Source organism: Humulus lupulus, chromosome 2 (genome assembly GCF_963169125.1).
Source record: "Humulus lupulus chromosome 2, drHumLupu1.1, whole genome shotgun sequence".
In the NCBI taxonomy this organism is placed as follows: Eukaryota; Viridiplantae; Streptophyta; class Magnoliopsida; order Rosales; family Cannabaceae; genus Humulus; species Humulus lupulus.
The window spans coordinates 252,609,066-252,630,789 of record NC_084794.1 but is presented as its reverse complement, the minus strand read 5'-3'; the positions used below and the strand labels follow the sequence as shown (position 1 = coordinate 252,630,789).

The 21,724-nt window shown below is 36.9% G+C and overlaps 1 protein-coding gene across 1 annotated transcript; it reads left to right on the top strand.

Moving 5' to 3' along the window:
- Positions 1–11,047: 11,047 nt before the first annotated feature.
- On the top strand, positions 11,048–12,764 carry LOC133815377 (uncharacterized). Its single transcript, XM_062248224.1, has 3 exons — positions 11,048–11,295; positions 11,473–11,632; positions 12,384–12,764. The coding sequence occupies exons 1-3, from the start codon at positions 11,048–11,050 to the stop codon at positions 12,762–12,764; spliced, it is 789 nt and encodes a 262-aa protein (XP_062104208.1).
- The last annotated feature ends 8,960 nt before the right edge of the window (positions 12,765–21,724 follow it).

Genomic DNA, 21,724 nt, shown 5'->3' with positions numbered 1-21,724 from the left:
GGCTCGCCACTTCCGCCGAAAATGAGGAGCTGAATGTTGTACCTGTAGAACACCTGTCTGCACCCAGCATTACTGAGCCTGACGAGGAAGATGTGTGTATGATCGAGATAGAACCGACCTGGATGAGCCCGATCGTTGAGTACCTCGAAAATGGAATTCTTCCAAAAGATCGAAATCAGGCTCGGAAACTAATGTATCCACTTCCTCGTTACACCATCCTGGACAGAAGGCTATACAGAAGAGGGTATTCCATGCCATTGCTTAGATGTGTGACTCCCCCCGAGGCAAAGAAGATTATTGAAGAAATTCATGAAGGGTTCTGCGGAGATCATACCGGGGGGCATAGCCTATCCAAGAAGAATATACGCCAAGGATATTTCTGGCCAACCGTTAAAACGGACTCTTTCGAGTACGTTAAAAAGTGCGACAAATGCCAGAGATTCGCCACGATACCCCGAGCTCCACCTTCCGAACTGACCATGTTGACATCCCCATGGCCTTTTGCAGTGTGGGGGATCGACCTCATAGGCTCGCTCCCAACTGGCAAAGGAGGAGTAAAGTATGCTGTGGTCGCGGTTGATTACTTCACAAAATGGACGGAGGCTGAACCATTGGCGACCATAACTTCGAAGAAGATCCTAGATTTCCTGATAAAGAACATCGTATGCCGATATGGAGTGCCAAGAAAGATTGTGTCTGACAACGGAACCCAGTTTGATTGCGACTTATTTGCGAACTTTTGTAACAAGAACGGTATAATAAAGAGTTTTTCGTCAGTAGCTCACCCTCAGGAGAATGGTCAGGTCGAAGCCGTTAATAAAACTCTCAAAAGTTCTTTGAAGAAAAAGTTGGAAGAAGCAAAGGGACGATGGCCTGAGGAATTACCTCAAGTCCTTTGGGGATATAGAACTACAGCTCGGACATCAACTGGACATACCCCATTTTCTCTAGCATACGGCTGCGAGGCAATGTTGCCCATTGAGGTCGAAATTCCAACGATTCGAACTCAGATTTACGACCAGAGCTCCAATCATACTTAGCTCGAAGAAACCCTAGACTTGATCGAAGAAAAAAGGGAGGAGGCTCAGCTGAGAAATGCTGCTTACCAGCAACGAACCACAAGATATTTCAATAAAAGGGTTCGAGATCGAAAGTTCGGAATAGGAGATCTGGTATTGAGACGCGTATTCTTAGCAACTCGAGATCCAGCAGCAGGAGTACTCGGGCCAAACTGGGAAGGACCATACCAGATAGAATCAGTCATCCGCCCTGGCGTATACAAACTTGCGAGATTAGATGGGAGCCTCCTACCACGAGCATGGAATGGCGAACACCTTAGACCTTATTATCAATAGTATAGGAAAAGTGTTGCCTGTAACCATGATTTTCTATCTATGTTTCTTTGTTTTTGAATGACATGTCTACTTTGTTCCGCATGTAGTTTATTTTTTATTTTTGCAATCTCTCTTAAGTTAATAACCTATGGTCACACTCATAGGATATTAAGGGGGCATCATTGGCATACATACCACCAGCTTAAAAAATAAAAAGTAATAAATAAAACATGAAGTATTTGGATATAACCAAATACGCGAGCTTAGATAGTTCGGACTTAACCGAGTTATCAAAAACGTACAAAGTATTTGGACATAACCAAGTACGCGATCTTAGATAGTTCGGACATAACAGAATTATCAAAAATATAAAGTATTTGGACATAACCAAATACGCGAGCTTAGATAGTTCGGACTTAACCGAGTTATCAAAAACGTACAGAGTATTTGGACATAACCAAGTACGCGATCTTAGATAGTTCGGACATAACTGAATTATCAAAAATATAAAGTATTTGGACATAACCAAATACACGAGCTTAGATAGTTCGGACTTAACCGAGTTATCAAAAACGTACAAAGTATTTGGACATAACCAAGTACACGATCTTAGATAGTTCGGACATAACCGAATTATCAAAAATATAAAGTATTTGGACATAACCAAGTACGCGATCTTAGATAGTTCGGACATAACCGAACCATCAAAAACATAAAGTATTTGGACATGACCAAATACGCGAGCTTAGATAGTTCGGACATAACCGAACCATCAAAAAACCTAAATATTTGGAGTTAACCAGATGTGCAAACAACAGATTTGGAACAAACCAGCCAAATTATCGATCAATGATAAATGGGAGCCTAGACCTATTGCGAAATATGTCGAAATCGAGGCTGGAATATCTTAGAAAAATAGTTTCGAACTCATAACCTCGGAGCCAAGATACTGAGGATGAGGAAAAGTGACAGAGATATAACCAAATCATTCATATTACATGCCATATAAGTACTTTTTAGTTCATTGTTAAAGTAATGTCTGACCTTGATAAATAACGAGGTTGGAAGCGGATAATTCGAATAAAGTATGCATGAATGCATCGAATTTCGAGCCTAAATCTAAACTATGTTTGTATGAATTAAATAAACATAACTCATCAATGCAAGAAAAATGCAAAATATTTCGAGCCAAGAAATGTAAAGCATATAAAAGGAAGAATGCAAAATATTTCGAGCCAAGAAATGTAAAGCATATAAGAGGAAAAGTTAAAGAAATTGTGTCAGCCCCGTGGGCACAAATTTAAATAGTTACAAGAATGAGGGGACGCAACCCCGATAACTGATCTCTCCGAGATCAGATTTAAGGAAGAAGAGTATCCTTGGCCTTCTCAGCATCAATATCACCAGACCCTCCAGGACGAATAGCATGACTATCCTGCTGGGCCGCCTCTCGAGCAGCTGTACTTGCCAAAAGACGGGCATTCCACCGCTCAACATATGTGGCTTCGAGAGGACCCAGGAAGCTGGTGTCAAGATCGGCATTGTCGGCCCAAAGTTTGTACATGGCCTGGTCGACCGCTTTCTCCCTCTGCTCCTTAGACTCATTCAGGAGGCGGGTCTTCTCGCTCTCCATGAAATCGAGGGTGGCAGACTTCTCCTCTTCGAGCTTGGCTTTGGCCTTCTCGAGCTCAGCGTTTGACTTTTCAAGCTCCTAGAGACGGGTCTTCAATTTTTCAATTTCAGACTTCGAGTCTTTGAGCTCGTCAACCATCTTCAGCTCGAGATCCTTCGACTTTTGAGCCAGAGATAAGCTCGTTTGCACCTCGTTGGTCAGCTTGTAGTTAAGTTGCGCTGAAACAACAAGGGCCTGAAACACAAAGAATGAATCAGAATTATAATCAGAGACATAAATACTCTAAGACATAAATACTCTAAACAGAATTGAGAAGGCTACCGCGGCGGAGAGTTCGATACTCTTCTCATAAAGAGTGTTGCAGTCCAAGGCCTTGCGCACGAGGTCCCAGTGGTCGGCACCAAAGCCAGAAAAGCTCTGACCCACCCGAGAAAGGACGTCTGAGCTGAGAAGCGCCCCTTCTGCCCCAGCGGCGCCATCAAGTACATATTCCTCAGTATGAGTTCGGGCCGTTGGCAGCTGAACCGTTGAGGTAGAAGGTTTCTTCGGAGGCCGAGCAACTATTAACCGGGTCTCAGTGGGTAGCTGCGAGATGGATGCAGTAGAGCCTGACCCATCAACCTGGGCAGTCGGCTCCTTGGAGGTGTTCGCAGTGATCTGGGCCGTGGGAGTCGTCTCGTGACGTTTAGATACCTTGGACTATCGGCCGGGCCTCTTTGGTATCCTCGGGCGTTTGCTCTTCTGGGCGCCAGCTCCCCCATCACTAAAGAGCACGGCGTCGAGGTCGGGATTCATGGCACCTACATAATGACAGTGAGTTAAACAATGATAATAACTTTGGGAAAAGATATAAACCAGTTGAAGAAAAAAACCTAACTGGGACTCTTCCCCGAGCTCGAGCTTGGGGACCATGAAATTCCCCCGTCTTCAGAAGAGGCGGGGGGAGTGCCTTCCCTATAAGTTGGTGATAACCTCGAGAGGTCCCTATAGTCATTGGTCCCATACTGCACCGCTATTCCATTCCACACCTCGTCCGTGGTGTACATGGTATCATATTTCCCGAGCCCACTATCAAACCTATGGACACAGTCATCTACCCAACTCCATATGTAGAAATGGTATCTATCCTGTGGGCACGAGACTAGTCTATTGGGCCTGTGTTTTAACAAAGTGGGGGACCACATTCGCGAAGTAGGAAGGGTTTTACCTCCTCCGGAGTCCGAACTCGAGGCTTCGTCATTGGCCTCATTTCCCGACCGCGGACTTCTCGAGCGAATTGGGAGAGATGATTTCCTTTCTCTCCTCGGAGGAAGGATGCCTGTGGGCAGTGGCACTTCCTCCCAGCGTTCATATTTATTACTGGACCAGTCAGAGGTTGACTGGCCCTGTCCCAATAACCCACAAGCTCGTAGCTTGTCCTCATGTAGCAGAAATGAGAGAGATCTCCTGCCGTAAGGGAGTCGGAGCAGGCTCTCTCTGTGCCCCTTCATTGTCTCGTCAGGGGTGGGACACTGAAAGTTAGCTGAAAGGCGAGATACACTTCAACTAAGCATGGATTCAAGGGCTAAAAATTCGAACTCAAAAATAGAAAGTAACGAGAATACTTACGAATCCGCCTAAACGAACGATGTCGAGACGGGAACAGACCGTCTGTCCAGAAAAAAGCCTTCTTGAAGTCAGGGGGGTGGTTCGGAAGATCTTCAAAGATCTTTGTCTCTTTGGGGTAGCTCGAAAGATAGTAGAAACCATCTCCTCCCCGAGCTCGGGAGGGATTACTCTTCAAACAAAAGAGATATAAAATCTCTTGGGGTGAAGGTCCTATCCACCCCAGCTCGTGGAATAAGGACCTCAGGGCAGACAGCACCCTGTATGAGTTGGTGTTGAGTTGGAATGGAGCCAACCCAACGAAATCGATGAAGTCTCTAAAAAAGGACTTCAGGGGCAGCAAAGCTCCTGCCCTTATATGTTCCTGGCTCCAGGCCGCGTATTTCACATTGGAATCGCGGCCCCCAGGAGCGAAACAGCTCCGTTCATGCCTTGTCGGAGCTCGACACTTCAGTGTGTCCAACGAGCTAAGGCCATGGATGGCCAAGATATCAGTTATTTGGTCGGAGGTGGTAACCGAGCTCTGGTAGAATTCGGCTTCAAACATCTCCCTCCTAGGCTGCGAAGACGAAGGCTCCGCCATTAAGGAAAACTGGAGTTCCCCCGGGTGGTATGCTACCGTGACTTTTAACGCAGAGTCAAGGGGAACTGGCCTAGGTCATGGGTTAGGCTCCGGATAGATGGCTTCCCGAAGAACCCTTCTCTTCTTTTCGATGACCTCGTCTATCTGGCGACGATAGTGGGCTCGAATGTCTTCTTGCTCGCGTACGATCTCGTATTCTTTAATCCGACGCTGGTTCCGGGCAAAGATCGATTCCGGGCTCGGAGATTTGGGCTCGTAAGGAATTGCTCGTAATGACCCCCACCGTCTTTCCGGATTCTGTGACATCTAACGAGAAAGAAAAAATGGTGAGGGCCATGCATGCAAGAATCACGAGCTCGACAGGATGAGCTCGGAGATTTAAGGACAAGAAACTAAGAATTAAGACCCTTACTAAAGAGTCAGAGCGTGTGTTCCACAGGAAAGGAAAAGGAGCGTGGATGATTTTTTTTTTGAAAGTCCCGAAATTCAAGGGAAAGGAGAGTGGCGGTTAGCCAGGAAAAGCGTTTTTGGGTTTCGTGTATTTGTCAAAGCCCATGTTTTTATCCGAAAGCTTAATGTACAAGAAACGCTGCCTAAGAATTTCAAAACCCAGAAAATAGGAACCACATTCAAACGTCGAAACTGGGTATAAACCAGAGACGAACATCCAGAGTGAAAATCCAGAAAGCCTAAAAACCTATCGGTTCAAAACCTCCTATCGCATCATGCTAAGAACGTAAACTAACATACACAGCAAACACAGTATAAAAAGAACAACAAAAATGGCGTACTTACACAGTGATGGTGATTGCAGCGAAATCGTTGAGTGGAGAAGAGGTTGCAAGAAAGAACTCACTGACTCGTACAAACCAGGTTTCTTTTGTTTCTTCGGCCTAGAAAACATTCAATGAGTATAAACTGTGATAAGAAGTTTAGGGAGTGTTTTTCTTTTTTCTGGCTTGTGATGAACAAATGTGAAGAAGACGAAGAGGGGGTCTTGTATATATAGGTGGGAAAACTGAATTAATCAGGAGCGTTGGTTAAATTCCTCAACAGATCAAATGGATGGGAATCGGTGACAAGATGGCGCCGAAAAGTTGTCAGACGAACGATCGTGGGCGTGTTCCCAAGGTACTCAAGTACCTAAAGTGAGCAATACCCATCTGGCACGTGTCCATTTTCAAGAGTGTGACGGTATGGTTCCCGGAAAGAGTAGTTCAAAAGTTTCCTTCCCTTAGGATTCGAACAATTACTTTTGAGGGGGCAAAATGTTATACCCAGATTTCGAGCCATAGTAAATATGACCTCGAAAGCTGAGTTCGTAACAAATGGTCTCGTGAGGATTAGAGTGATCTAGGATTGTAAGTCGAGCCTGCAAAGTATGATGTATGATCTCGAGTGCGGTGATCTCGAAATGACCTCGATCTTGAAAGGTAGCTCCGAGAACACCTTCATCTTCAGGAACTTCGGAGCATGGTTCTTGAGCTCGATATCCCATCTCGAAATAAACGTTAGCTCGGGAGATGTCAGTGGCTCGCACAATGACATGAGACCAGAAATGCTGGAGCCTTGAAGATACGCTATAACCACCTTGAGTATCTACAAGTGTAATAACTATGAGATGTAGTCCTCATTAATTGATGTAAATCCCCAAGAATTGTGGGATATTATTTAATACAGTTATACGCCCCCTGATCTTTGGGGGACGTTTCCTTTAATATCTGATTATTGGCATTTAAAGCCATTTATTTTTATTCACAAAGGAGTAACTACCCAAAAATATGTGGGATAGTACTCTGCATCCTTCTCTATAAATAGAGAAGGCATGCACCATTGTAAAGGACTGAAATTCTGATCCTTGAGAGAAAACTCTGGAGAATTCTTGCTAAAGAATTGTTCAGAGATAATCTTGAGTTCAATAACAAAGACTCGTGGACTAGGCAGATTTAACTGCTGAACCACGTAAAAAACCGTGTGTTTGATTCGTTTGTTTCTTTTGGCCATTGTCTTTAATTGTTTACGTGCTCTCTTCTTTTATCGGTTGACGAAAAATGGCGTCAACATATATATATTTGTATATGTGTATATAATAATATTAAGGCAGAGTATATAGTGTGGCTCTTGATACCAAATGTAAAACTAATATAATCTAGATGCATTAACAATCCTAATATGCAGCATAAAACTGTATAGGATCGTTACAAAAATAAATGAGATCGATAAATTATACCTCCAGCCATTGATTTGATAACCTCGATCTAAAGTCTTTAGATCTGCAAAAGAAAAATAAAAAGAATTAGAGAGGGTAATGGACTTCCAAGTCCTCACTAGCTCTTTAAATGGAGTATTAGAATGAGCAATGAGCTTGGGGACTAGAACCCTATATTTATATAGGTGAGACTTTCCATCAAGGTCTCTGCCACAATTAATGCCAAAATATTTGACAATTAATAGGATATGAAATATTGGGTAACTCAATGTTGAGTAACTACCTTAAATGCGTACCATATTGAGAATATATGTCAATTAATCTCAATATTGATTTTATTCATAATCAATTAGAATTAATTATTTTTGGTAATTCTAATTAATATAATAATATATTCTAACAGTTTAATGGTACTGTAACTATCTATTTATATAGTCAAATGATAGTGCATTTATGTAAAAATCCAATATTTTATGATCGTACAAAGCATATAGACATAAAGTATTTCTTTATTAGAGAAAAAGTTACTGAAAGACAACTAAATATTGAGAAGGTGCCGATAGAAGAAAATCTTTCAGATATGGGAACAAAGGTGTAACTCTCAGTAAGTTTGACTATTGTAAAAGCTTGCTAAGAATCGGTGTAGGCTAATCAAAAGGTTTTTTCTTTACTTGAACAAGGAGGGACCCTTGAAGAAGAGCTTTTTTTTAGTCTTACAGTTTTAAGGTGGTCACGTGCTATTCATACCCCTCATTTCATCACTTTTGGAAGACCATAATTCTTCTCCTTTTTTTTATTTTGTTTAGGTGAAGTCGGCTATTTAAGGACCTGAGCTCCTTTGGGCATGTTTGTCTCCTTAACTCAGAAATAGTTTTCTGTTCTAAAAAACAGAAAATTATTTTTGGAAAACAAGTTATGTGTTTGGCCTTGTTTTTTGAAAATAAATTTAGAAAACCGAGTTAAAAAAAAAAACAAGAATTTAGAAAACACCCTAATTATGTTTTCAAAAGTTGATCTCAGATCTCTCATTTCTCTCACGATGATGAAAATAAAAGAAGGCAAGGAATGTTAATGAAGCTCTGAGCTCCTTCTTCTCCTCCATCTCTCCGTCTCTGAGTACCTTCTCCACGCACAAAGCTCCATTGTTCTCCTCTGTACTGCAGACTGAAGCAGATTCTCTCAGCATTTTAATTGTGTGTTCTTCTTATCTTTCACACTTTTGTGCCCTTTTCTCTTCTGATTTAGCATCTCCTCGTATAGAAAAGCTCTCTGAGAAGTAAATTCTACCTTGTCTTGTGCCCTTGATTTTACTTCATCACCTTGTTTCTCTCTTGCAGGTCATATCTTGATGTTGCGCCGCTTTCTAGACCTTCACTCCATTGATCCAATGCCATTCGCCTATTGCTTCAAGGTATCTACTTCTATATATTTATATATACATATATACACACACATGTAAATGTATCATCTATATTCTATAATATTTGTAGCCATGAATCCATCTCAAATTTATTCTTCGAACTTGTCTCAAAGTGTTCTGTCATTGCCTCTAGTCCACTATCTATTTGCTACTTTTTTTGTTATTCTTGTTTTGGTAAACCCCAAGTCTAAGTTCATTTTTTATTTTTTAAAATGGTTTGATGCCGCATTGTTGATTGATGAAGGACCATTTTAGTTTGTTTATGGGTATTGCTGTATTTGGATGATTATTCATGGAAGTTTGGTTGAGTTTTATTTTGTTTATATGATGAGTGATAAATTGATGGGTATTTCTAATTTTCATTTAAATTTCTTGATGCAACTTAGACCACTAGATCGTGTATAGATTGTTTTGGTGATTTGTGCTTACTCTGTTTCTGTGGGGTAATTGGACTGTGTCATTTTTGGTGAAAGGGGAATGAGATTGAGGAGTATTGGCTTTGAGAGTGGATAGTTGTCCAGGAAATTGCCACAATTGCCTAATTCTAAGAATAGAATTTAGAAAGAGAAGACATAACAATGTTGATTTTCTAGGTTGACATTCTAGATTGCTCTTCTATTTGGCATTTGGCATTGGGCAATGTGCAATGGCCAATGGGTCTGGCTTCTTTTTACTTTGCCTACAATTAATTTGTTCGGTTGAATTCTTGAACATGTTGTGTTACAAAGTTGAAGTGTTTTGTTTCTCATTTTTATGCTATTAATAAGAATTTTACATTATTGCCTCATTAGAGACCTTTCCTTTATCAGGGATGTGTCCCAATCAACTTCATTTCCATATCGTTTCAAAATCCATCACAAGCCCAAATGAGGGCTCTTATTTGGTGCCCAAACTATATTTAAGAACAAAAAAAAAAAAGACGAAACTATTATATGCAAGAGTTTTTTTTCTTCCATAAAAAATGATATATAGATCACAAAGTAAGCAATACTTATATGGAGATCTTAGGGACCAATCAAATACATCCAAAAAAGTGTAGCAAAGTAGAAATAAAACTACGTATTTGCTATTTTATTAGGATCTCAATTTTAGTTTTTCAAAGATCTTTAGAACCATTCTTCTCTTTTCTGAACTTTTCTTCCTAATTTAGTCCTTAGCTGAGTGGTGTAATGTTGTAATTATGTAAATTTCCTATTCTATGTGTTTTTTGGTAGTAATTTGGGGTCCCATTATGGTATATATGATTGTTTGTTCTTATTTGATCATATTATAGTAGTATTGGCAATCCTTAATCTTAGCTAGATTTATATATATTTGTCAACGACAAGGGAGGTATAGTGAGATTTTAAGGCTATTAATATCTCATACATTGTTAGCTCTATAGGATAATGTAGGCAATGACAGGGGGGCTGATCTCAAGGAGTAGGGTTATAAGCTAATAGGAAATAAATAAGATTTATTGATCATGATATTTGTGTTTGTTGTCTTAAATTGGCTATGGTCTAAGATAATTTATGGTATGGAATATTGCTAGATTTGAAATATGGCCACTGAGATCACAGATGTTGATGATGCATGTTTATGGGGACCAATTGTAGAGAAGATTTTTATTGATATCATAGTTGATGAAGTGAATAAAGGAAATATGGCAAGTGGTCAATTTGGCTAAAAAACATAGGCGAAAATTCTTGAGGAGTTGCAAAGTAAAAGTAAGTGGAAATACTTAATTAAACAAATTAAGCAAAAGTTCAATAGGTTGCGCACTAAGTATCGCGAGTTTGCTGAGCTGTTGAAACAAACTAGATTTAGATGGGATCGTAAAACCAATATTGTGATTGCTTCTGCGGAAATATGGCAGAATTATCTAAGGTTAAGAACCAACGAAGTCTATTATTTATATATAAAAAAAAAATTAGTCTTGAATCAAATTAAGTGATGAAACTAGTTTTATTTCTTATTTTAGGCACACCCAAAGGCAACACAATATCACAAGAAAGGATGTGATCATTTTGTATTGTTGGAACTAATTTTTAATAAGTCAACTGCCACTAGTTAGTTCCATCATTCTGCTGCTTCAGGTCCACCCAACACTGATGATGAAAGGGAAATGGAGAATGAATTTGATCACACAGACGCACATGATATTGATGAGAATGATTCTACTAGTTGCTCTCGACTTGTTGATGATGTTTTCAAACGTTCTACAAAAAATTAAACAACTACAAGTACAAAGCGAAGAGCTAAGAGACGAAGATCACAACAAATGAGTGGTGAAATTGTTACATGGACTGAGGTAGCTAAGGCCACTTTAGCTAAAGCTGAAAAATACAAGAGTACAACTAAAGGAGGAGGAAGCCAAAAAGATGAGTTTTCTCTCACAAAATGTATGCAAATCCTCGAAGGAATGGAAGAAGTCAATGATGATGCCTACATGAAAGCTATTGAGAAATTTAAGGATCCAGATTGGAGAGAGATTTTTATTAATATGTCTATTATTAGAAAGAGAGCTTGGTTAGATAGGTTTTGACTATACTATGATATGTTTGAATGTGTAGGCTTTGAGTTTTATTTTATGTGTGCTTGACATTACTATAGTATGTTATGTTAAGATAATCTAGTGGAGACTTTGTTATTAGTTTCAAATATATTTTTTTTCTAAGTTAATTATGCATGTCAAATAATTTGCAGGATTAGGAGTAATCAAATGGATGATTCTAGTTCATCTTCTGCAGATAGCGATTTTGATGATTTTTTAGATTTTTTAATGCTAAACATTTTAAGTGATTACAATGAAAAGTTTATCGAGAAAATCCTTCAAAGAACATCTGCTTTATGTGGAGAAGATTTTGTGAGAGAGTTATTATGTGGCCATGAGAGAACATGCTATGAATTGTTGTGAATGGATAAAAAATATATTCATCGAGCTTTGTACTTGTTTAAAACAAAAGGAATACATTAAGGACACACAGTAGTTTAAATTTGAAGAAGCAATTGCCATTTTCCTTACAATTGTTGGTCAAAATGTTGGAATGATACTTATAGAGGACTGATTTCAACATTCACTTGAAACTATTGATAGGCACTTCCATTTAACATTAAAGGCAATATGTATATTAGGACAAGATATCATTCGACCAACTCAATCTCTGTTACCTTCTCATATTGTCAACTCCTCAAAATACTACCCATGGTTTTAGGTACTTAATCTACATCCAATGTAATATAACTTTATATATAAATTATATTTTCACATATTTTTAGTTTACATTTTTCTTCAATAAATGTTTGTAATGGTTTTGAATTTTTGTACTATCATAATTGCACTAGTGCCATTGATGGAACACATGTGAGTGCATGTGTCCCTACAGATAAGCAAGTCAGTTACAGAGGCCGAAAAAATGTTGTAACACAAAATGTCTTGTGTGCTTGTAACTTTGAAATGTTCTTTACTTTTGTATTTGCTGGTTGGGAGGGCACCGCAAATGATTCCAGGGTGTTTATAGATGTAAGTACGGAACATAAATATAAGTTTCCATTGCCTAAAGAAGGTATTGAAAGCCTAGGATTGAATTTTTTTTTTGACATGTTTTATTATGTAGGTGAATACCAAGCTTCTATGTACAATAGGTTTTCTCCCACAATATCGTGGTGAAAGATACAATTTTCAAGAATACAACAGTGGAAGTAATCTACCACGTGGTATGAAAGAACTTTTCAATTATAGGCATCCTTCACTCAGGAATGTCATTGAACAGTGCTTTGGTGTACTGAAAGCACATTTTCCTATATTGAAGATGATGTCACCTTACAAATTGAGTAGACAACCTTTGATAGTTATTGCTTGTTGCACTCTTCATAACTTTATTCGTCAACGCACACAATATGATCATATGTTTAGAGAATGGGAAGAAAAAGAACTTGATGGTGACGACAACATAGAGGAACCTTACACTAGTGTGTCAAGATGTGAAGTCAATTGATGATTGATGAATCTGCTGTAACGATGGCAAGATGTCGAGATCGTATTGCTCAAGCTATGTGGACAGCTTATATTAATAGAAATTAGTCAACTATATTTTATTACTAGAAAATAATTTTAGTATTCAAATTGTGTTTATGGGGACATATTGTAGACTAATGGTGGTTTTCTATCTATTTTAGATTAAATATTTTATTTAAAATTTATGTAGGTATTAAATTTCTCATATTTTTTAGGCATTATAATATTTTATTGATTTATCTTACTTTTAAAAATTATTTAGATATTAAAATTTCTAATTATATTTTTCAAACAATTTGATATTGTTTTAATTTATATGAAAATTAACAATATTATAACTAAGTTAGATTAAATATGTATGTGACATGTCACTTTTTTATTAAAAAAATCATAATAATAAGTATTAAAAAAATCTTGTAAAAAAAATATGTTTTCTAAAAATTGCTTGTTTTTTTATCATCCAAACAAGTTTTTGGTTTTTGGAAACTGTTTTTAGAACATATTAGCCAAACACCATTACATTTTTTAAAACTACAAAAACTGTTTTCTATTCTTATTTTTTAAAACACAATTTTGAAAACAGAAAACAAAAAACAATACCAAACACCCTCTTTGTTTTTTTCCCAATTTTCATTTTGTGTAATTTTGATATTCTTCATATACGAGAGCAAGAGTGATCTGAGTTGTGTGTTTGAGGGAGTTAAGTTTGAGAGAAAGGTTCTTGTTTTTGTACAAGTGCTTGAGATATTTCAGGAGCAACCAAGATTGTTGTTGCTGCCTTTGTGTGTGTATATTCATAAATTTGAATAGCGCAAGTTTGAGCTCTTCTTGGAGAGTTCAAAGAGGATGTAGACTCTATTACAAGAGGGAGTTGAACCTCTATAAATTTTGTGTGCTTTCTTTTGTTTTTCTTGTTTGATTTCAGTTCTTGTAAACCTTAGTTTCTACACTAGTATTGGTATTTGTATACGGGTGCTTGACTGTAAACCTTAGTGTTATCCCCAAAAATTGGAGATCGATGACGTGGCAATAGAGGTGACAAGTGGCAGTACATGGTCCGTAAAAGACACATTAAATAGTCAATAAATACATTGACTCCTCAGAGTTGTGATAAAGTGACCTGGTAGACTGATGAAGAGTTTTGACTGCTTGAGAGGTGTCACGTCCAAGCCAAGTGCGTCCGAGGAGCAATCCAAGTGACTGGTCGGACTTTGGTCCGAAGGTGTGGTCGGATTTTGGTCCGAGGAGAGCCCAAGGGCGTGGTCAGACTTTGGTCCGAGGAGAGTCCAAGGTGTGGTCGGACACAAGTCCGAGGAGAGACAAAGGTCTGGACCTTATGCGTATGTCCAACAAGTGCATGGTTGTCCAAATAGAGAAATGGCATGCTAGAGGAGAGTGCCATGTTAGATGAGAGACATGGCATGCTAGAGGAGAGTGCCATGTTAGACGAGAGACATGGCATGCTAGAGGAGATTGCCATGTTAGAGGAGAGGAGTGCATGTCCTACCGGCATGCACATGTCCTGCCACCATGCACATGTCCGGCCAGCAAAAGCATGTCCTACCAGCAAGTGCATGTCCTACCAGCAAGTATATATCCTACCAGCTAAATGCGTGACTATCCAGTAGAGGTGTGTTCGACCAGCTTGAAGGAGATATGGACCGACCAGATAGAGGAGGACTAAGTCAAGATTCCCAAAAACGGCTCAACAAGAATCGGTCTTGGCACACGCGGGAATATCTCATTTTTCCCACAATTTGGGTGTTCTGTTAAATTTTGGATATTTTTGTAATTTAAATATAATAAATATAATGAAATATCCCGATTCTAAGGGATATCAGATGTATGATCCTAAGCCTATAAATACATGGCTTATGAGATCAGAAGGGGGGCTTCTTCTTCTTTTGAGACTTTTGGGTAATTTTGGGTCTGAGTTTTCTAGAGAGAGAAAGTGCTTGTATCTGAAAGAACTTTGTAATCTGTACGGAAGAAACTCAGTTGGCTCAGTTCATCTGATCTTGAGTACAGATCTATAATCACAACTCTAAGTGGATTAGGCTATTACCAACATATTGGGGCTGAACCACTATAAAAATTGCTGTGTTATTTACTTTCTGTTCAAAAACTGTCTGTGTCGTTTTATTTCTCTTGAAGGCTTTATCGTTTTTGACGTTCTCAAGTCGTTGGCCAAAAACGCGGTCAACACTTAGTTTCTACACTAGTATTTGTATTTCTTAGAATTGGGTATGAGATAAGAAAAGATACCATATATGTTCTTTCTCTATGTGAAAAATGTGAGTTTGTTGGAAGTCTCTTGAAAACTTTTTTCTATTTAATTATTTTAATAATTGAATTAATTTAAACAATTTGAATTATTAAATTAATCAAATAAATAAAATATCGCAGATTGAGTCTTGGGATTTTGTTACACGCCAATCACAATGTAAAACTGTGACTCGCTTGTGACACATGCCTTTTTCAGGGCATGTCTTTACAATTTTATTTAATTATTTGAATAAATTTTTAAGCCAATTCAAATTCAATTTTAATTATCATATTTATTTTTCATATTTTTTAAATAAATAAAAAATTAATTATTTTTACTATTTATTAATTTCAAAAATTATAATTACTATTTAATAATAATTTCAATTTTTTAATTTAATTAATTTAGAAAATTAATAATTAATCTCAATTACATATTTGCTCTCAAGAACAAATTTCTTTCAAATATGCCCTTTCACTGATTTATATTATTAATTAAATCTCTTTAATATAATAATCTTAATATATTAATATCAATATTATTCCACTAAAAATATGAGACTACACTCTTGCAATTATAAACATTTATCTACATAGTACTTTTTAAAGATAAAAAGCGTCCAACGATTTAATCATTTCTTACCATTCAATCCTCTGTTAATGGTTCATAATTAAAATAGGGATAAGATCACCATTTTACCTCTTTAGTTATTTCTTGTTTCCTTAAGTACCATTAACTTTATTAGTGAAGGTTAATTCATAAACTAATTTATGAATTGGAGCTCAATAACCTTTCAGTTCAAAAAGTTAACCCTTATGGGAACCATTATTCAATTCCTCTTAGAAAGGTATAGATATCATATTTTTATACTATGTCCCTAGCCATTTACATCAATGAGTCCCCAAAACAAAAGTTTTCAGCCTCATCATTTTGATAATCCATAACGAGTGCATCAAAGGACTCAAATGACATAAACAGGAGTTCATAATAACTTCATGATTAAGATCAATTTGTAGATGATCATCTTATTGATATGTTTAATTAATACTTATTAAACAAAACGGTATTTAACTAAGCATTAATAATATATCGAGTCTAGTTATGTATAACCACATTATACAAAGAACCTCCAACTAAGATGTCCTACTACATCAGTAATCCGGATCTAAATTACATGTATTCATAATACTAGCTGTGAATGCCAAAAATTGACCAGAGCCATAGTCAACAGTTTCCCTCAATTAGCCTCGAGCAACCAAAGCAGCCTAATATCTTGTCCGACACGAGACCCATGTCTCACAGGAGCCCTTAGCGAAAGTTCCCGGAAGGACCTAAGGGGCCTCGCTATGCGAGGCTGCCCTTCCCCTACGGCCTCGGCCCCATGGCCTTGCACCCATGCCCTAGGCCCCATGGCCTTGCGCCCATGCCCTCGCGCCCCCATGGCCTCGGCCTCATGGCCTCGCGCCCCATGGCCTTGCGCCCATGCCCTCGGCCCCATGGCCTCGCCCCTTGGCCTTGCGCCCATGCCCTCGCACCCCCATGGCCTCGCGCCCCATGGCCTTGCGCCCATGCCCTCGGCCCCATGGCCTCGCCCCATGGCCTCACGCCCATGGTCTCGGCCTCATGGCCTCGCGCCTCATGGCCTTGCGCCCATGCCCTCGGCCCCATGGCCTTACGCCCATGGTCTCGGCCTCATGGCCTCGCGCCCCATGGCCTCGCCCCCATGGTCTAGGCCCCATGGCCTTGCGCCCATGCCATCGGCCCCATGGCCTCACGCCCATGGTCTCGACCTCATGGCCTCGCCCCCATGGCCTGACGCCCATGGTCTCGGCCTCATGGCCTCGCGCCCCATGGCCTCGCCCCCATGGTCTAGGCCCCATGGCCTCGCGCCTCATGGCCTCGCCCCCATGGCCTTGGAGGTGAGGATACTCACAAGTGGCAAGGTACACGCATGAATATGGAATGTACCTACAAACCTAAAGAAGTCAGAGTACGGATATGGTACTCCTACCAGACAAGTAGTGGGAACGCCAGGAGTGGGTGTGCAAGAATAGGAGTTATGGCCCGTACGTCTATGGCCAGAAGTCAGAGTCGACACCACCTGCACCACTACGTCTGCCACCACTCCTCTGGCATGAGTACGGACAAGTAGTGGAGACATCCTCCTGACACCTGTTCCTGTACTGGATGTACGACCACAACCTCTGAAGCCACTCCCCTGACATAGTACTTATGTACCCCTTGGTCTCCTGGACCACCATGTACCAAGGTCCATTAGAGCCTACTATAAAAGGAACTCTAACACCACCTGAAAGGGGGTTGGAAATTTGATTGTAGCAAGGGCTTGAGAGTGAATGAAAGATTGATTTCTCCATTATTGTTCTGTCATTGTTCTTGAGTTATTTTTTAAGTTTCTACAGCTTTCCTATTAGTGATCTCGACTTGATAATTTTTTCCAACTCAACTTAGTTGACGAGTTCTCACCGTCAACACTAGCGAACCTTACTAACAATATTAATCAAGAGATTTCATATAACTTTGTTTTACTGTGAACTATTTAAATTTGTTCCCTACAATCTTAATCCTCTCGTACTAATACAAGATTGTAGTCACAACAACGAATTTGAGAATTTTCTGATATTCATATAATATTATTCAAATAATAATAATAAACAATTAATATATGCAAAAAATTCATCTCAATTATTTATTTCATAAAACATTGTCGAATACATATGTTTTCAAGGGCACCATTCCTACCACTCGAATCAAATAATACATGAGTACTTGTAACTATATACTATACTTTTTCACTCCTATTCTTGTTAGTAAAATAATAAATTTGTTAATAATTAAATAAACAAAAGGGATGAAAAGAGAAAAAATAGGAGTGTAAGTACTTTCACCCTAATCTATCCTATGCTTCAAATTCAAAATTGAACAAACACTAACAAAAGGAGTTTTGTCGCCCAATAACTCATGTTCATTCATCATTGTTGTAGTATGCTAACATAGATGTCTGATCACGAACCTTTGTTCGTCTATTCCTAGTTGTTCATGACATGCTACCAAACGCTTCAGGATTGGAAGCGGAAGAAGGAGTCCCTATTTATTCAAGATACAACTGAATCAACTTGATTATAAATTTGTATGTACTATTTTTGTGTCAAGCCCAATAACTTAGGCCCACAACTCAAATGTAACCCTAAACTTCTTTCTATAAATAAGAGGAAATGAGATTTGAAGAAGAAGGAGAGGCAACTAATAGTCATGATACACTAAGAAACTCCATTATATATACAATTGAGTCCTTACGTAATCAAAACAACAAGAATCTATGGCTCTTCAAGTTTATACATCAATAAATGTGACTAAGTGAACGTAGGTCATCTTTTTTTTTTTTGTCGAACCACTATTAACACCGGTGTTATCTATTTTCTCATATCTATATTCTTGAATCCATATTCTAATTTTTTGATGTTGACTAAAAATCGTGTTAACAAACCCAATATCTTTTGCATGTTGCAAAGCATATACAATTAGTGATCTCATATCTCCCTAGCCAAACGACATAACTTAATAATTAATAAAAAAAAGAATGGTAAATAATCATTTTGTACCTTGTGTTTTATCAAAATACATAATTGGTACCTTATGTTTTCAATAATATTCATCTGGTGCCCTGTAATTTAAAATCGTACATATTTGGTACCCTAGACTCAAATTTAATCAATACTTTTTCCCAATATGACCAAATTGTTCTCAGTTAAATGTAATTAAGTAATTAAATTTGAATTTGAAACTCATATAATTTGGGAGGGTGAGGAACTGAGATGGTGAGGGTGAGATTGGGTGAAATATTACTTTTTTTTATTAATTAAATTAAAATTTAGGTTTATTTAAAGCTAATTAATAAGATTTTTAATTAATTTTTTTTAATTTTTTAAACCATTTTTTATTTTTAATTAATTAAATTTATTTTAAAAATAATTTTTTTTATTAAAATTATTTTAAAGTTTTAATTAAACATTTATTTTATTTTATGAATTATAAAAATATATTTAAATCATTTAAAAAATAATAAAACAATTAAAAAATCAATAAATCACTAAAATGAGGGTGAGATTGGGAGGGTAGGGAACTGAGAGGGTGAGGGTGAGAATGGGTGAAATATGTATTTTTTTTCATTAATTAAATTAAATTTTAGATTTATTTAAATTTGATTAATGAGATTTTAATTAGTTTTTAATTTTTTTGTTTTTAATTAATTAAAAAATTATTTTAAAGTTTTAATTAAACATTTATTTTATTTTATGAATTCTGAAATTATATTTAAATCTCTTAAAAATAATAAATAATTGAAAATTAAATTGTATGCCCTAAATATCCACGGGCTATTAGCGAGTTGAGAAATGACATAGTTATACCAGTCACGTGGATGTCACGTATCCGGAGCTGCTATTACCAGGTCCTACCTCTTTAGCTCGAGGTAACCAAATGTTTAATGAGATTACTAAGGAGTCGGGTCAGGAGTATGGACACCACGAGCTGAGAGTACATCAAGCTCGAGGTGCGAGCTTGAGTTGGCACCTCTGACCCCTTATAAAGTCAACCACGCAATGTAAACGTGCATATATCAGACATCACGTGTCTAATCCATCCCTGAATTCTCGGACACGCAGCATAAACGTGCGTGTTCAGGCACCCATGACTGGGTTGGGCCGTGCAGCCCATTATCCCCCTTACCTATTGATTAGACCACACTTCATTGTCAGGTCTTAGAAATTAATCATGAATGTCACAGAAGTGACATGATGGGTAAGAAGGTCACGGGATGACCTCCCTTGCCAACCCCCAGGTGCCCTCTTCCTATAAATATGGAGACCCTGGAAGTTGCAAGGGGTTGGATTCTATTTTGTAAAGAAATACCCTGTAAAGAATATCAGAAAGATAGCAATAATATTGGCTGGTGGACTAGAAGGATTTTAACATTTTAACCACCTAAAAAAGTATTTGTGTCATCATTTTACTTTGAGATCATTCATCTATTACGGTTCATTATTTAGCACTAATCTCACTCTTTATTCTATTAATTATCTGTTACCGAAGAACCGCGTCAATACAAATAAATCACTAAAATGAGGGGTAATTTGGGAATATTAAAAAATTTGAAAACACGGAGGGTACCATATTATGTAGTTTTTGCAAACAGATGGTATCGATTGATAATTATAAAAAACAAAAGGTGCCAAGTTTGTATTTCAATAAAACACATGGTATCAAATGAGTATTTACCCAAACTTTTATAATTATGTATGTAAATTTGATGCAAATATGATGTTTTAATTAATAATTATTTTATATTAATTGAAAATATAAAAAAATTTCTACATTAACATTTAATATCAATAATAAATTAGATGTTAAAATTAATAATAAAATAATCATAGTAGCGGAAAAGTAAATTAAAAATAAGTAACTATTAGCATGCAATTATTTTTTTATAAAAGTGTGCTATATTTTAATAATATATTAAAGATTTAGTACTCCATTAGAGATGTTGTAACAAACTTAATTGAATAAAACAACTTTTAAGAAAATATGATTTCCTATAACTTCAACTAAGTAAAAGAAATATAATTTATATTGAGAAGAGATCCGAACATGGAACCTTTTCTTTGAGAAAAAGCAAGACCATAATTTGTATACCATTTATTTGTTATTATTATTTAAAAGTATTCTAATTCTAACTTGTTATTTTATTTTGAGAAGAAGTTATTATTATTTCTAATTTATCCCTATCGATTGATAATTATCGGAAACAAAAGGTGGCAAGTTTTTATTTTGATAAAACACATAGTATCAAATGAGTATTTACCCAAATTTTTATAATTATGTATGTAAATTTGATGCAAATATGATGTTTTAATTAATAATTATTTTATATTAATTGAAAATATAAAAAAAAATTTACATTAACATTTAATATCAATAATAAATTAGAGGTTAAAATTAATAATAAAATAATCATTGGTAGCGGAAAAGTAAATTAAAAATAAGTAACTATTAGCATGCAATTTTTTTTTATAAAAGTGTGCTATATTTTAGTAATATATTAAAGATTTAGTACTCCATTGGAGAGATGTTATAACAAACTTAATTGAATAAAACAACTTTTAAGAAAATATGATTTCCTATAACTTCAACTAAGTAAAAGAAATATAATTTATATTGAGAAGAGATCCGAACATGGAACCTTTTCTTTGAGAAAAAGTAAGACCATAATTTGTATACCATTTATTTGTTATTATTATTTAAAAGTATTCTAATTCTAACTTGTTATTTTATTTTGAGAAGAAGTTAGTGTTATTTCTAATTTAACCCCCCCTATTTGTAAAATGGTGAGTCACATGAATAATTAAATAACGAATGCAAATAAAATCTCAACGTTTACTTTTCTTGATTATAATTTTACAATTTAATTCGTTTTCTTTTTTTAAAAGCTATTATTATTTATTACAAATTGACCATAAATTAGATATGGACATGATTTATGGGTAAGAAAAGGTATCAAAATGAGAAATTCTAATTGGTCCAACCAATATCACCTTATCCACATCATATCCACACCACCCAAAATCAACAAAAATAAGCTCTTCTAAATCCCCAATAGA

Coding starts and splice junctions, on each gene's coding strand:
- LOC133815377 (XM_062248224.1), top strand. CDS start 11,048: ATGAGTGGTGAAATTGTTACATGGACTGAGGTAGCTAAGGCCACTTTA. Junction 11,296..11,472: donor ATTATTAGAAAGAGAGCTTG/GTTAGATAGGTT, acceptor AATAATTTGCAG/GATTAGGAGTAATCAAATGG. Junction 11,633..12,383: donor CTTTATGTGGAGAAGATTTT/GTGAGAGAGTTA, acceptor TTTATTATGTAG/GTGAATACCAAGCTTCTATG.